Source organism: Odocoileus virginianus, chromosome 13 (assembly GCF_023699985.2).
Source record: "Odocoileus virginianus isolate 20LAN1187 ecotype Illinois chromosome 13, Ovbor_1.2, whole genome shotgun sequence".
In the NCBI taxonomy this organism is placed as follows: Eukaryota; Metazoa; Chordata; class Mammalia; order Artiodactyla; family Cervidae; genus Odocoileus; species Odocoileus virginianus.
In genome coordinates this window covers 46383790-46399370 of record NC_069686.1, presented here as the reverse complement: position 1 = coordinate 46399370, position 15581 = coordinate 46383790, and the positions used below count along the sequence as shown (strand labels likewise).

Below are 15581 nucleotides of genomic sequence, written 5' to 3'. Positions count from 1 at the left end.
ATTGAAGAGGGTGATATAATGGATCTTTTAAGATATGGCAATCATTTGGGCTTTGCCTTATCCCATATTTAAGCAGGAAAGAAATGTGGCATCATATATACAAATTCATTATAGTGAGTCAGGAGAATGGGTACATCAGATGGTTATTTTAAAGGACCAGGCAAATACGATGGTAGCAATGAAGAGAAGTGAATGAGTTCAAGGAATATTTTATTCCAAGTAGTTTGTTGTAGTAGTTTAGTTACTAAGTCATGTCCAATTCTTGCGACCCCACAGACTGTAGCTTACCAGGCTCCTCTGTCCATGAGATTCTCTAGGCAAGAATACTGGAGTGGGTTGCCATTTCCTTCTCCAGGGGGTCTTCCTGACCCAGGGATCGAACCTAGATCTCTGGCACTGGTAGGCAGATTACTTACCAACTGAGCTACAAGGGAAGCCCTTATTCCAAGAGGTGGAACTAACTTCCAAGACTAAATCAGTATTGGATGTAGGGAATGAAGCAGAGAACAGAATCACAGGTGGTTGTGTTTCTTGTCTTGGCAAACTCTAGTAAGGACAGGCAGAGGATGTACAAGGGATCCAATAAGTGAAATGGAAAAAAAAAAAGCAAGAGAAATGCATTTTAAGAGCTGGGATTGAGTATGGATGGGTGAGGTGAGCAATCAAAAATACAGTTTTCAACTTTTTCACCATGAGATTTTAAGACATAAAAAAGGAGATTTCCAGAGAGCTGTGTGGTATGTCAGGGTGAAATTCAGAGAAGGCATCAGAACTGTAGACATGAATTTGAAAGTATTCTTCATGGAGACGGCATTTAGATTCACATGAATGGAACAAATCATATGACAGAGGATGCAGAGGGAAAACAGAAGGACTTCATATACTTTGATTTACACATACATGCATTTTTATAAAACTTTTTTTTTTTTACTAAATACTATTTGTAACTCTACAAATTCACAGTATATGAACAGTTCCACACAATAGGCATCAAATGTTTTATGTTGTGCATTTGATTTCTAAGGCTATTAGGTAATGGAGAGTTTATGTTTAGATAGTGGCCTAAACTGCTCATGCATGTTTCAGTCATATATATATAATAATTACACAAGAATTCTGCAATCATTACAACTAGTTAATGATTTCTTTTTGAGTTCTGACTATACTCTAAACACTTATTTTCAGAACCTTATGCAGATTATCTCATTTAATTCATCATGAAGCCATGGCTAAAGTTATCCATGTTTTGTAAATGAGAAAACAAGCTTAGAAAAGTTGAATTCCTTGACAGGTTATATGGCTAGCAAGTGGCAGATGAAGTTGGGAAAATGGATAGTTTAACTGCTGTCTTCATGTTTTTAACATCTAATGTTTTAATGTCATTGACACTAAACAACAAAGGGAAAGCATTTGGTATGGGAGTAGGAACATGGCTGGTAATCAGAACATAGTAGGTGCCTTCTTTGTACCTTCTCCATACCTTAGTAGTAGAAGCAACGCCAATGAGTAGCACGGGGATTTGGGAGGAAAGAATGCACAAAGCAGAGACAGTGACAGTTCAATATATTTTTCTATCATCAGTTCTGACAACCTTTTGGTCAGAAATGGTAAGTTATTGGCGAAAATAAACTTGGCGTCATTATAGTTCTATATAGTCTGGCCTCCATGGAGATCCAACCAGTCCATCCTAAAGGAAATCAGTCCTGAATATTCATTGTAAGGACTGATGATGCAGTTGAACCACCAATACTTTGGCCACTTAAGGTGAAGAACTGACTTATTAGAAAAGACCCTAATGCTGGGAAAGATTGAAGGCGGGCGGAGAAGAGGATAACAGAGGATGAGATGGTTGGATTGCATCACTGACTTGATGGACATGAGTCTGAGTAAGCTCCGTGAGTTGGTGATAGACAGGAAAGCCTGGAGTGCTGCAGTCCATGGGATCGCAAAGAGTCAGACACCCTAAGTGACTGAACTGACTGATAGTTTTGCTATATAACCCTTAGGTATATGGATTGGGAAAATTGAAACAATCCTTTGGAACAAAATTTCAAAATGCAATTCAAGATTTCTTCTCTGTTAAAAAATGTATTATATCTATTTAAAGAAATGTGCTGTGATATAAACTAAGTACTCATTATGATTTCAATATCTGAGAGGTACATAGTATCTTATAGTATATAGAAATTACAAATATAAAAGGATTAGATGACAACACAAAATATCGTATAATAAGTTTATTTGGTATGTTTGTTAAAAGAACATGGTGGGCAGGAAAGGAAATGAACCGATCTTCTTGTAAGACTGCAGGTTCCCTTACAACCTAAGCACCAGACATTCCAAAAATATTTTTAAATAATCGCATCAATGTTGAATAATGGCAATGTATATGTTTTGTGTCAGACAAGCTTGGGACCAATGTTGGGATATGTCACTAATTAGAGCATACTTAACTCAGACTCCATTTGCTCATCTGTACATAAAATTTCTAACAGTATCACTTGAAGGAATATTTGATGTGTTAATAGATGTAAACAATTTAGCACATAGAATGCCTAGCACACAGAAAACTTCTGTGTCTGCACAAGTATCCACATACATTTACACACAGAACATTTTTTAAAGGCAAAATTTCAAAGTCATTTAAAACTATTAAACAGATGGGAACACACACACACAGAAAGAGAGAGAGAGGTTGAGGATTAATACTAATATTAATGTTTAAATGTTACAATATCATGTATGCGAAGGTAGATTAGTTTTATAAAGTAAGCATGAGTTAAAGCCATGAAAAAATTTAAAGAAGTAGGTCACAGGAATAGGTTTATCTCACACAAAATTTCTCAAAAAAACTGTTTATATTAAATTTTTGTTTGTTTGTTTGTTTCATGGACAGCTTTCTACAGCTCTAGAGATGGGAATAAACCCACAAAAATAATACCTAAACTATTAATTGTCTAACCACCAAATATCTGATAAGTAAGTTGTTAGGGAAGGATAAAGATGAACATTATTACATTAGAAGGCAATATCATTGTTGAAGTTGGTGATTAATACTAGGGAACTTATTTTACCATTCTTTCTACTTTGTATATTTGAAAATTTCTGATTAAGTATTCAAAAGTGTAATAAATCCAAAATTAGATTAATAGAAAAATTTTTTTTAAAAGTATCAGGGATAATTTATAAAATCTTGTTTTGAGGGATATTTTCTTTTTTAAAAGACTATTGTTTAAAGACAGGATTGTTTACATGAGAAAATACTAATTATCTCAAAATATCAAAAACATATATATTGTGTATGTGTGTTAGTTACTCAGTCATGTCCAATTCTTTCGACCCCATGGACTGTAGCCCATGAGGCTCCTCTGTCCATGGAATTCTCCAGGCTCGAATACTGGAGTGGGTTGCCATTCCTTTCTCCAGGGTATCTTCCAGACCCAGGGATCAAACCTGGGTCTTTTGCATTGCAGGAAGATTCTTCATCATCTGAGCCACCAGGGAAGTCCAACATATGTATTACTTATAAGCTATTTCATACATAATTTGTTGCCTTAAAACAAATACTAAATAAAGCAAAGATTAATTATTATAAAGCTGGTAAGCTATTTGGTTAAGTAGAGTAATATCCTTCTTGAAAACAGTAAATATAAAATCAATTATGTGTCTCACTTCAAATTTAATTTTGGATGTACACATCTTTTCAGGGCGACCAGGTTGTTATTTGTCAGCTTCCCTTTAAAGTTATCATTAAGAAAATAAAATTTAATACAGAAACAAGATCAGCACAGCATCAATCAAGTACATTATGATATCTTGAAAAACAAGGTAAAGTAGAGATTTGCAAATCTGAAGATTAGGAAAAATAATCCCTGAAAACAAACAGTGAATTTGAGAGTCACAAGTAGTCTGAGTATACGTGGATAGACCACAGTGTGGGAGACCTGGTTTCAATCCCTGGGTTGGGAAGATCCTCTGGAGGAGGGCATGGCAACCCACTCCAGTATTCTTGCCTGGAGAATCCCATGGACAGAGAAGCCTGGTTGGGCTACAGTCTAGAGGGTCACAAAGTCGGACAAGACTAAGTGACTGAGCACAGCATAGATCTGGACAACGCTGCACTCCAAACTCTAGACTGATGACCCAAAGGCTTCTGTAGCATTGTCTTTTGCTTGTTCAACAAATAGAAAATTGATATCTCTTTTAGCTTTCTATCTTATGGTGTTGCATCAATTCCAATGTGCAAATAAGTAGCCCTGCAATTCTGCATTCTTCATATGTAGGTTCACTAGAAATAGGCACTGAAGACTTTCAAGTGTATATTTCCAGTGGACCAAAATACATGGCCTGTGACTCTCTGAGGAATTATAGAATAAGTGGTCCCTTCATTTCTTCACTAAATATAGCAGAGCTAAGCTGTTTCTTCTGTAGTGGTCACTATAGTTCTAATTTTTCATTAACTTAGGTGGGGAATTTTCAACACCTTGTATAATAATATATCTTAGAATTGCTGCTAAGTTGCTTCAGTCGTGTCCGACTCTGTGTAACCCCATAGACGGCAGCCCACCAGGCTCCGCCGTCCCTGGATTAGCACCTCTAAAAATGTTCTTAACCTTGCATAAGTCAGTTTACAATCAATCTTATAACTTGATTTTAAGGATCATTGTTTTATAAAGTTCTAGGCACTCTTTTGTACACTTTACTATGTGGCATTTTAAAAAAATTGTTTTTCCCTTATTACTTTCTTTTTATGTTTAAAATGTATTAGCATTTCAAAGACTCCATTATTTCTTCAAGTATACAAAGACTGAATAGCCCTTCTTATAAAATGTATGGAAATGTTCAACCATGATTGCTTTTAAAAAAGAGAGTACAGTCCACTGATCTACAGTTCCTGCATTCACAGGTTAGTATGTATCAGGATTAAATTGGGTCAATGGACCATGAACAACTTGTACCATTACAGGTACAAAAGGGCTATTATCATCTTCAGGACAAGATGCAAAAGGTAAAAATAAAGGATAATGGCAAAAAGAGATCTTACTTATCTATAATCTTTAGGTTGTCTAAAACCAACAATGTTTTTGTTAGTTTCATCTAGAAATGCTCCCAGATTAAGTTAAAATTTTATTTCGATGTCTTACTAATCTTCACAATGACTATGTCTGCTTTCACTAACTGCAATTGTCACAGCAGAGGTCAGTTATTAGGACACATGAAAACTGAATACCAGAAGTGCATCAGGAAGACACTGTATGTCTGCAGTAGCATAAAGACGATGAAAGTTCGAGAACTGAAGTGAGTGCCCTGTAGATTCTGAACTCCCTGGTGCTTGTTACTCTCTAATAATCAGTTTGATGTTTACAGGAGATTCATGTACTATTTCAGGTCACCTTACCAATAAGTGCATTCCTTTAAAATGGATAGAAAGAGAAATGGCTCCTCCTTAAAATCTCTAATTTAGCATCTTGGAATAACTTCTCATCTGGGACACTGGGTCAAAACCTGGAATACTGCAGAAATGTGACATGGTAGCAAATATATCTTAAAACATCAGATGAAGTCCTGTGGATTCCATGTTAAGGAACCAAAGTAGTCAATTAAAAACATGTCTCTGTTGGCATTTGTTAAAAAAAAAATGTCACAAAGACCTTGGCTGTTTTAGGAAACTGGTGTGATGTAAACATGTTTTATGGGGCTGCTTCTTTTACTAGTTGTGCTCAGGGAGCAAAGTGGCTGGTTGCAAACTTTTTCTTTCATTCATCATTGTCAAACAAGATAATAGTATTGCCGATTAGCTGTATTTTACTGGCAATAGCTGTAAAGATACATTAGCTGTATCTTTAACATGTATCCTCGAATTCCTATAAGTTTCATGTAAACAGAAGGTCTATTCATATGCATTACTTTACTTAACAAGTACTTATTGAGCACACTTATACGTAAGAGCAGAGAAACATTTCATAGATTTGGAAGCAACTGTCATCAAAAAGCTTACAATTTAGTAGGAAAGGCAACAGTAATTATACAAACTATATTTCTCAAAAAATTATCCAGTGGCTTTATTTTAAAACAAAAATTTTCCAAAAGAATATAAATGTCTTTGGAGATCCTATAACTTTGATTCACAGTCTCCTTATATATTTCATGAATAATTTCAGGAATAGGGGAATAGTTACTTTTACTATGCTCTCAGCCTATTTTATGAAAGGTCCAATGTTTACAAATGTCTATGAACTTTTTACCAAAATATACAATAAATTTGAAAGCATTTTAATATTTGCATGACATTTTTAAAATTAATTGCTATATTTTTAATTTAAATTTACAACTAAGCTCTAAAGATGTTTACATGGACCTCATATTTTATCCATGTCAATCTTTTACAAAGTAATTTTTAATAATAAAAATTCTAGTATATTATGATAAACCTGTAAACTTTTCATTTATTCAGAGAGTTAAGTGAATTGGTACTGTCATTTGAACCTTGGTCATTCACACCAGAAACAATTTTCCAAGCATTATTTCTTCACCTGTTAAATAAAATTATTATCACTGTAATTATCTTAATTAGCCTCACAAGTTTGTAGTAGCAATTAGCAAGGGAAGACATCAACTTTTCTCAGGAGCATTATCAGGTTTTCCCTCCCCGGAGGCTAGCTTCCTGTACTAATTTTCAGCTCTTAGAAACTGCTTTACTTCTGGAAATCTCCTTACATCATTGAAATAGTGCTTGATAGTTTCATATAAATAGTATTTGTGGATTGTGTTTGTTTTGCATTTCTGTTTTTTCTTCTCTCAGGTTGGCTATTCCCCAAACAAACTGAGATAAATAAGTTTATTCTAAGCATTGTCAGTTCAAAGCTATAGAAAATGAAGCTTCAATTCCCAGATCTACTGCTTTGTTTGATCAGGCTATTTTCAAAAATTTTATACACCTGTTTTATGTGTTTGTTTTCTTCTCTGTGTGTGCCCTTTGTATTTTGGGAAGCAGTCAGAGTGCTCCTAACATGATGGTATACTTGCTAAAATTATCACTTTCTCCAAAATATTGCTTTCCCTTCTACAGAAAGTTTCTCATGCAGATAAGCCGCAGTTACCAAAGAGTCATGTCTAAGTCGTGAAAAATTCCACACCAGTAGCTATTACATTGAGGGTAAAAACCTCTGTGGATGGCAGACCTCTGTGGGAAGTAAAATGTCAAAGTGGGCCATCTACTTGCGTCCTCAGGAAGAGTCTGTTTGAGAAGGAAATTTCTCATAAAACACACATGATCTCTTCCTAGTTAACTGTTATCACAGGAGTTAATGAGTGAAACGGGCAAAGCATAAACTGTATAACATGGAGGACTCACCTTCAGCCCATAAGGTTTGCTACTGCTCGGTTGGGTGTTGACAGATCTCCCTACATTTTCAAAAGAAGTCAGAAATCTAGAATTGTATTCCAAATCTTTCAAAATTTTAAATTGTGGCAACTAAGTCAAATAAATGCAAAACACTGTGGAAGGTAAAACAAACACAACAATGACAGTGGCCAGTTTGAAACTAGCAACCTTGCTCCTTTAATGTCTATATCTGAGTTGAGGAAAAGGAAAACAAACTAAATTCCCAAGCTATTGATTTCTGGGTTGTGCATAAAACAGTGCACAAACAAAAGTGTGTGGATCAGGAAATTGACTTAAACACAGGCTCCCTTTTCTCTTCTGCATCTCATTCAATTCCCTCCTGACTGACCCCCCTTTCTGACCTCCATCCTTCTTGGTCCTTCCTAGGCTGTGTAATACTTAAAAGTACAGAGCCAAAAAAATGTTTCTTTCTATCACCCTTTAGACTTGACAATTATTTTGGATATATAAAATAAATAATCAACAGTAATAACAAAGTATCCCAATATAGATGAGTTATACATTATATTTCACATTCTATCTCCTCCAAAACAATCTAATTAAGAGATATTATTGTTCCTGATGTTCAAAAGAGAATATGGGAATCTAAAGAAAGTAATACACTTGAGTAGGCTCCCTGGAGGATAAGTGACTGAGCAGTGCTGGACCCTTATTTTCTGGCCCCAAATCCACTGTCTCTCTTTTCATTTTTCACAAAGGACTGAAGGGAAACAGTGAGGCAATAACCTGGATTATACTTTTGACTCTGTCTTCCAGAATAATGTGTCTTGTCTTAAATGTCCCTGTAACCAACATCTCACCACTGGATTCCTTCAAGTTTATTCTAATTTTCTTTTAAACTATCTCCAAGTACATACAAATACAAATAAAGGGTGAGGTGGTTAACACTTGTGACTGTTTGGACCAAATACTGGTTCTGTGGTTTGCAACCATTAGAAAAATTTATAGCATCTCTTTGGCAGGTCAAAAATGAATTCATTAAATTACTGCTTCAAAATAGAGTTACAATATCTTACAAAAGGGCCTAATGACCACATTTAGGAAAAAAAGAAAAGTTTACTCCTTTAAAAGTACCTATGTAAGCAATTTTATATCAAATTCAGGGTGATAATCTAAAATTATTGGTTGACATATACATGGGCTTCCCTGGTGGCTCAGACCGTAAAAGAATCTGCTTGCAGTGCAGGAGACCAGGGTTCGATCCCTGGGTCAGGAAGATCCCCTCAAGAAGGAAATGGAAACCCACTCAAGTGCTGTTGCTGGAAAATCCCAGATGCAGAGGAGCCTGGCTGGCTGGCTACAGTGCATAGGGTCTCAAAAAGTTCAATGTGACTGAGTGACAGAGCATGCATGCGTAATTGTAGATGTAAATATAAACATACATCTATAAATACAACCATCCACAAGTATATACACACATATTTACATGCACAAAATAAGCACTTTGACTTCTAATTTAAGAGAAAATTGAATCCAATATTAATTTTGAAGGTTACTTTTTTATGCCAAAGTGAATCTATGAAAGGCAAACTTCTTTACCCAAATCGTGGGTCCACGGCGATGGCCCTGGGGTGCTCCATAGCTCCCGCGATGAGTGTAGTTCTTAACGACCCGTCTAGTTTGGCCACTTCGATTTGGTCCAGATTGCTGTCTATCCAGTATATGTTGCCTGCTATCCAGTCAACAGTCAGCCCTTCTGGGGTAGCCAGGCCATGTTCCACAACCACTTCAATAGCAGTGACACCTACAAAAAGAGAGAAACCAACACTTGCATCCATTCAAGTGACCCATTATGCACTAAGGAAAAGGCGTCCTTAACAGCAGTATGAAGTATTTAATATTATATGAACTTTGAGAGATATAGTGTGAAAGTGTTACCGGACAGAGAAATTAAGATGGCCCCAAATTTAGAATTAATGATATTTCCCAGCAGAGATTTTTAATCTCTTAAATCCTTTCAGTGACAGCATCTCAGAATTTTTAAACAACACTGAGGCTAATAACAGTGTTTAGGTTGCAAAAAAGTTAAGTTGTGTTTCTGATTTTTTAGGCAGAACAAGGAATTTTGGAAATGATAATGACTTGCTGGTTAAAATCAGTGGAATGTAATTCAAACACTGATCTTCAAGGTAGAATAAAAAGTCCACCTAGGAAAAAAAAAAATAAAAGTCCACGTAGGGCAATCTGCATTTAGCCAGTCAGCAGCTACTCTTTTTGAAAGCATGACTGAAAAGATCGATGTTATAGCATTTAGCCTTAAAAATAATCCTCAAATTATACCCCTCACAGATTTCTGAGCAAATATAACATTTCTGACTTGTATTTTGACTTGCAGAATATAGCATGTTTGAAAATAAAGGAAGAAGCCTGTAGTGTGGTCTAAATAAAAATAAACATTTGGGTAATACCCAGAACTATTTTTATTTATGTCCTTCATTTCTTTTGGAATTAACACTTTATAACTTAAGACATTGCCAGTGCTTTTGTTAGACATGTTAATAGTGCATTTTTTTAAACAGTTAGCTATGTAAAATTATGGATCTAAACCCGTTATTTGAAGTTGAAATTGATACTTTGTAATATAATACAAGACACAGATTCACACAACATAATTACATTGTGTTTGAACACTACATTTTTCCAAAATTGTAATGGTGATTTAAGGAGGAATTTAGATTTTGATAGAAATACCTGGCCTTTGGAATGTTATACAGATCTGAGATTTTCAAGAGAATTATGACATATATTTATCTCAAGGTCTTGCTCTTTAAGGAAAGCCTAGATTGGATAAAGAGATGCCAAATTATGGGAAAACTTATTTAGCTTATATTAATAATCTTTGTAATAATTTATTATTTCTTTGAATGATGCTAGAAGATGAAAACCATAAAGAAAAACAAAAGCTATTTTAACTCACAAAAATTATGTATAGTAATTAGAAGACAGTCATTTTTCTCTTGTTAATAAACTTCACTATTGAACATGCATCAAAATGCTCACAATTTGAAAATGGTGTGAATAGTATAGGCCTTCATCCCCCTCCAACATATCATCACACATACTTCACACCCTTGGATTTCCATATATAGGGAGAAGATAAAACACCAGCAGCCCAGGTTGGGTGCATGAGACAAGTGCTCGGGCCTGGTGCACTGGGAAGACCCAGAGGGATGGGATGGAGAGGGAGGTGGGAGGGGGGATCAGGATGGGGAATACATGTAAATCCATGGCTGATTCATGTCAATGTATGACAAAAACCACTGCAATATTGTAAAGTAATTAGCCTCCAACTAATAAAAATAACTGAAAAAAAAATTTAAAAAAAACCAACAAACAAACACCAAAGAGTAATCAAAATTCCTTCTGATGACAACATATTTTTTCTGAAAATTTCAGTTAGAAATTAATCCCACCATTAAGTCAAAATTGTAGTGACTGTACCTCCGTTTTCAGAAAGCTTGCCCCGGTATATTCTGTCTTCTACAACATCTGTCCAATAAAGTAAACTTTGATTGAAGTGAAAGTCAAGTGCTATCGTGTTTCTCAATCCAGGAACAAGTAGACTATAGTCTCTTTTATGAAGATCAATCCTTCTGATCTCATGGCGAATAGAAAAGATGATGAATGCTTCAAAAGGATCTGAAAATAGATTTATGTTAACAGGCATAAGGAAATATTTATATGCTTAGTAAACAGAATAAAGTACTTGGGGTCAAGATCTATTTATTTAAAAGCACAATTTATAATGGATTTTCTATCATTGGAGGAGCTATTTCTTTTAATATAAAATTTAAAAGAATCTTAAAAAACAGGTTTCTTTGTATTTATTAAAATAATCTATAAATGTTTTTTTATTCCTTGAAGTTTCACACACCTGATTCTGATTTTAAAATAGAAGAATTGCTCAATTACAGGACAAAGTGTGAGATTTTCTGTTTTAGTGTAGTTTAAGCTGACAGTTCAAACTTTAGAAATATCATCATAGAAATTTCTAAGTGAATAAAACTAACTGTCACTTTTAGCTCATCACAGGACTCTAGATTCACAAAGGAGAGAGCACCAACAAAAAACTTCTATGAAGAGAATTACTGGGCTTATAATTAGGAAGATGGCGGCTTTCTATAAAACCCAAGAAAATCATATATATAACTTTTCCCTCACTAATTTTTTAATCCTGGGCCAGGCCTGGAAGAAAGAGAAGCAGCTTTGAAAACAGATATGAGATTAAAGTTTTATATTTTTGTACACAAAAACAATGTTTTAATACTCAAAAGTTACTAAAATTACTTTACCATTTTGAAATGGATCAAGTCCTACACTGTTGGACATACTATGTGTCAGACACGAATTCTGCTTTATAAATATACATTTTGAGGGAGGAACCCAGGCTCAGTAAGATTTCTGTTGCCTTGTTACTGTCAACCTTTTATGCTTTTTTTTAGGGAACCTGGTTTTCCTATCCCAAGTCTATACATGTTTGTGAATGTGAGCTATAATCACTCCTGGCCACAATGGTTGGCCTAAGAGGTGGATATAAGATCTAAGTCAGGAAGATGGGTTTTTAAACTTCCAGAGAATTTTTCAAGCTGAGGAGAAAGAGTTTCTTTTCAGATTTCTCAGCCTAATATTGTCTGTTCATGTCCTTGTACTTTAAGTCTACTTGTAGTAATGTAGGAAAAGAGAAAATAAGACTCAGAAACAGAAATTGATGACCAGGAGAAAGACCATATCCTAAGGACATTCAAATCTATGGTGCCAATTTTCCCTAAGACCACCTCCTTTCTTCAAATACCCTCTGCAAATACCCTTAACTCTATTGACTTCATTTGAACTGGATTTTTGTCAACTGTAACCAGGTATACTGTTCTTATTATGTATGTGTTAGTTGCTCAGTCATGTCCAACTCTTTGTGAGCCCATGGGCAGTAACAAGCCAGGCTCCTCTGTTGAAGAGATTTCCCAGGCAAGAATACTCGAGTGGATTGCCATTTCCTTCTCCAGGGGATCTTCCAAACCGTGGGATCGAACCCAGGTCTCCTACACACCAGGCAGATTCTTTACCATCTGAGTCACCAGGGAAGTCATTTTGACTTCTTATTAATCTCATTTCCTCAGAGATGGCTTCCCTGATCAGTTACCTAATAAAATCACATCTTCATTATTCTATTTCACTACAGCCTGTTTATTCTGTTTAGAGTACAATTTAAAAATCAGTGTTTCCCTGTTTGCTATTGCTCTTACTCACTGGATTATACACTCTTTTAAACAAGGATCTTGTCAGTCTCACTCATTATGCTGTCCCTAATATCTAGATTCAGGTAAGACTTAATACACACCAGGTCTCAGACTAGAAGGTGAAGGCTGCTCTTCATGTAGAAGAGTCACTGGCGATTTTTTTCACTGGAGATGAATCTACTTTAGGGAGCTCTTCCCAGCACATTAAATAAATGTGTTTGGGTGATTAAATGTGGAGAGACATGAATTTATCTTAAGAGACTATCTGACAGCTAGCATGGGAGAGAACTGCCACAATCAGCAGAACCTAATCTGCTGATCACAATCAGCCTACCTGACCTGATGCTGATCATGTATGTAATATAAGCAAGACCAGCCAAGACCATAAGAACAGTCAAGAAGTCCTGAAAACCTGTGAGCAGAAATTACGTATTTGATTATGATCACAAAAGTATTATGGTTATTTATTGCACAGTATTGTGATGTTTATTGCACAACATTACTGTGATAAAATCTAAATGATAGAAGATAACAAAACTGAAAAATAATTAGTTCCAGAAAGGTCCCAATAGAATAAATACTCATAAAATTTAAAATCCAGGATTTAGTATTTTTAAAATAAAAAAAAAATGATTGTTTTATATGAATAAACCTTGCTTGATAAACTGCTTTGGCTATGAAACAAGTGTTAGCTTAGAAACATTCTTTATATTTTCAATAATTAAATTTCCTTACCTGTAAAATGAGTTCACAATAATCACCTTTCAATATAACTTAAACTGCTGCTATCAGAATCCAATTATATTAAGTATGCAAATTAACTCAGTTGGTAAAGTATCTGCCTGCAATGCAGGAGACCCTGGTTCGATTCCTAAGTCGAGAAGATCCACTGGAGAAGGGATAGGCTACCCACTCCAGTATTCTTGGGCTTCCCTTGTGACTCAGCTGGTATATAATCTGCCTGCAATGCAGGAGACCTGGGTTCAATCCCTGGATTGGGAAGATCCCATGGAGAAGGAAAGCCTACCAACTCCAATATTCTGGCCTGGAGAATTCCATGGACTATATGGTCCATGGGGTTGCAAAGAGTTGGACACAACTGAGAAGCTTTCACTTCACTTCACTTCAAGCACATTTGCTTTATAAGCTGACAATCATCACAGTAAATACAAATGTAGACAAAATGTGATGCAGTCAAAAGTAATAAACTTGGAGTCAGAAACTGTTGGTTTAAGATAGAGTCTTGTCAACAAGCTGTATAAATATGAGAAATTTACTAAGACTCTCTGATCCTCAGTAGTTTTTGAAAAAAATTGTAAAGTATATTACATACTGAGTTATCAGGATAATTGAGGATTAAAAGTGTAAATATTTAATATCTTAATAAACATTTAATAATTACTACAACTATTCAGTTTTAGAGATCAAAGAAATAAATAAAACAGATACCGAGTAAGAGAAAAGGCAGAATGATAACAAAGTAAAACAGTCAGCTATTTCCTAGCACGTGCTGAAGCTAGGGGCATTACAACCCTGAAGAGCCTTTCCTTCCTGTGGTTTATAGTCTTAGTTAAGCAGTAAGTTACACGGCAGCAACTACTTGTGAGAGAAGTTTACATTGAATACTGTTAAAGGACATGCAGTTTTTAAATCACAGAGTGGCTACTTCATCAAAGTATCTACTGTTGTTTTTTATACATAAATGCATGTGTGTAATCTAATCATAATCTAAAATCTAGCATCATGTTTAAAGGAGAATCTCTGAAAGCAATCCCACTAAAGTGAGGTAAAAGATCAGGATGTCCACTAACGTTTCATCTTTCTGAAAGTTTTAAATGATGTAGACAAGTGAGAATATGTGTATACGTTCAGTAGCACAGTCACGTCTGACTCTTTACAACCCCATGTACTGTAGCCTGCCAGATTTCTCTGTCCATGAGATTTTCCTGCCAAGAATACTAGAGTGAGTTTCCATTTCCTCTTCCAAAGGGATCTTCCTGACCCCAGGATCAAACTCTCATCTCCTGCGTCTCCTGCATTGTGGGCGGATTCTTTACTTCTGAGCCACCAGGAAGCCCCAGGCAAGAACAAGAAGAAGCAAAAAGTGGAAAGGAGGTGCTAAAAATAAACTACTATTTACAAGTTAAAAAAAAAAAGATACTTGGAAAATTTAGGATAATCAACTGACAAAACTACAACAGAAGAGAAAGAAAATTCAGTAATAAATGTTTGGGACAAAATTTTAGAAAAAATCACTAGCCTTTCTAAAAATTATAGCAGCTAAGCCAAATTATCCTGATAGATGAGTTGGTAGAATCTGCCTGCAATACAGGAGACCCCGCTTTGATCCATGGGTCGCGAAGATTCCTTGGAGAAGGGATATGCTACCCAGTCCGATATTCTTGTGCTTCCCTTGTGGCTCAGCTGGTAAAGAATCCTCCTGCAATGTGGGAGACCTGGGTTCAATCCCTGGGTTGGGAAGATCCCCTGGAGAAGGGAAAGGCTACCCACTCCAGTATTCTGGCCTGGAGAATTCCATGGACTGTGTAGTCCATGGGTTTGCAAAAAGTCGAACACGACTGAATGACTTCCACTTTCACTTTCAAGCCAAATTAAAACAAAAACAAAAAACAAATGTACATTATCAAAAATTTAAAAAAAGTAAAAAAATAAAAGACAAACTTGGGAATAAAAATATTAAGAAATAATAAAAATAAATAAATACAATTTTAAAATAATATTAAGAAATATTTAGAGTGCATAAAGACATTTAATGACTTCAAAAAAGGAACAATATACAGTGTAATTAGATAGAGACAGACAAATAAACAATGCCCTGAAAATTTTGTACCTACATGAATTAACTTATAAATTTACTATAATGCTGCTTATTTAACTTATATACAAAGTGCATCATGTGCAATGCTGGGCTGGATGACTCA

The 15581-nt window shown here is 35.3% G+C and overlaps 1 protein-coding gene across 1 annotated transcript in view; it reads right to left on the bottom strand.

The window, feature by feature from the left end:
• LRP1B (LDL receptor related protein 1B) overlaps nt 1–15581 on the bottom strand; it is a 2064747-nt gene that overhangs the window by 713883 nt on the left and 1335283 nt on the right. The window contains 2 exon segments of the mRNA XM_070476260.1: nt 8945–9149; nt 10847–11044. Of these exon segments, the coding sequence (XP_070332361.1) occupies nt 8945–9149; nt 10847–11044 (403 nt within the window).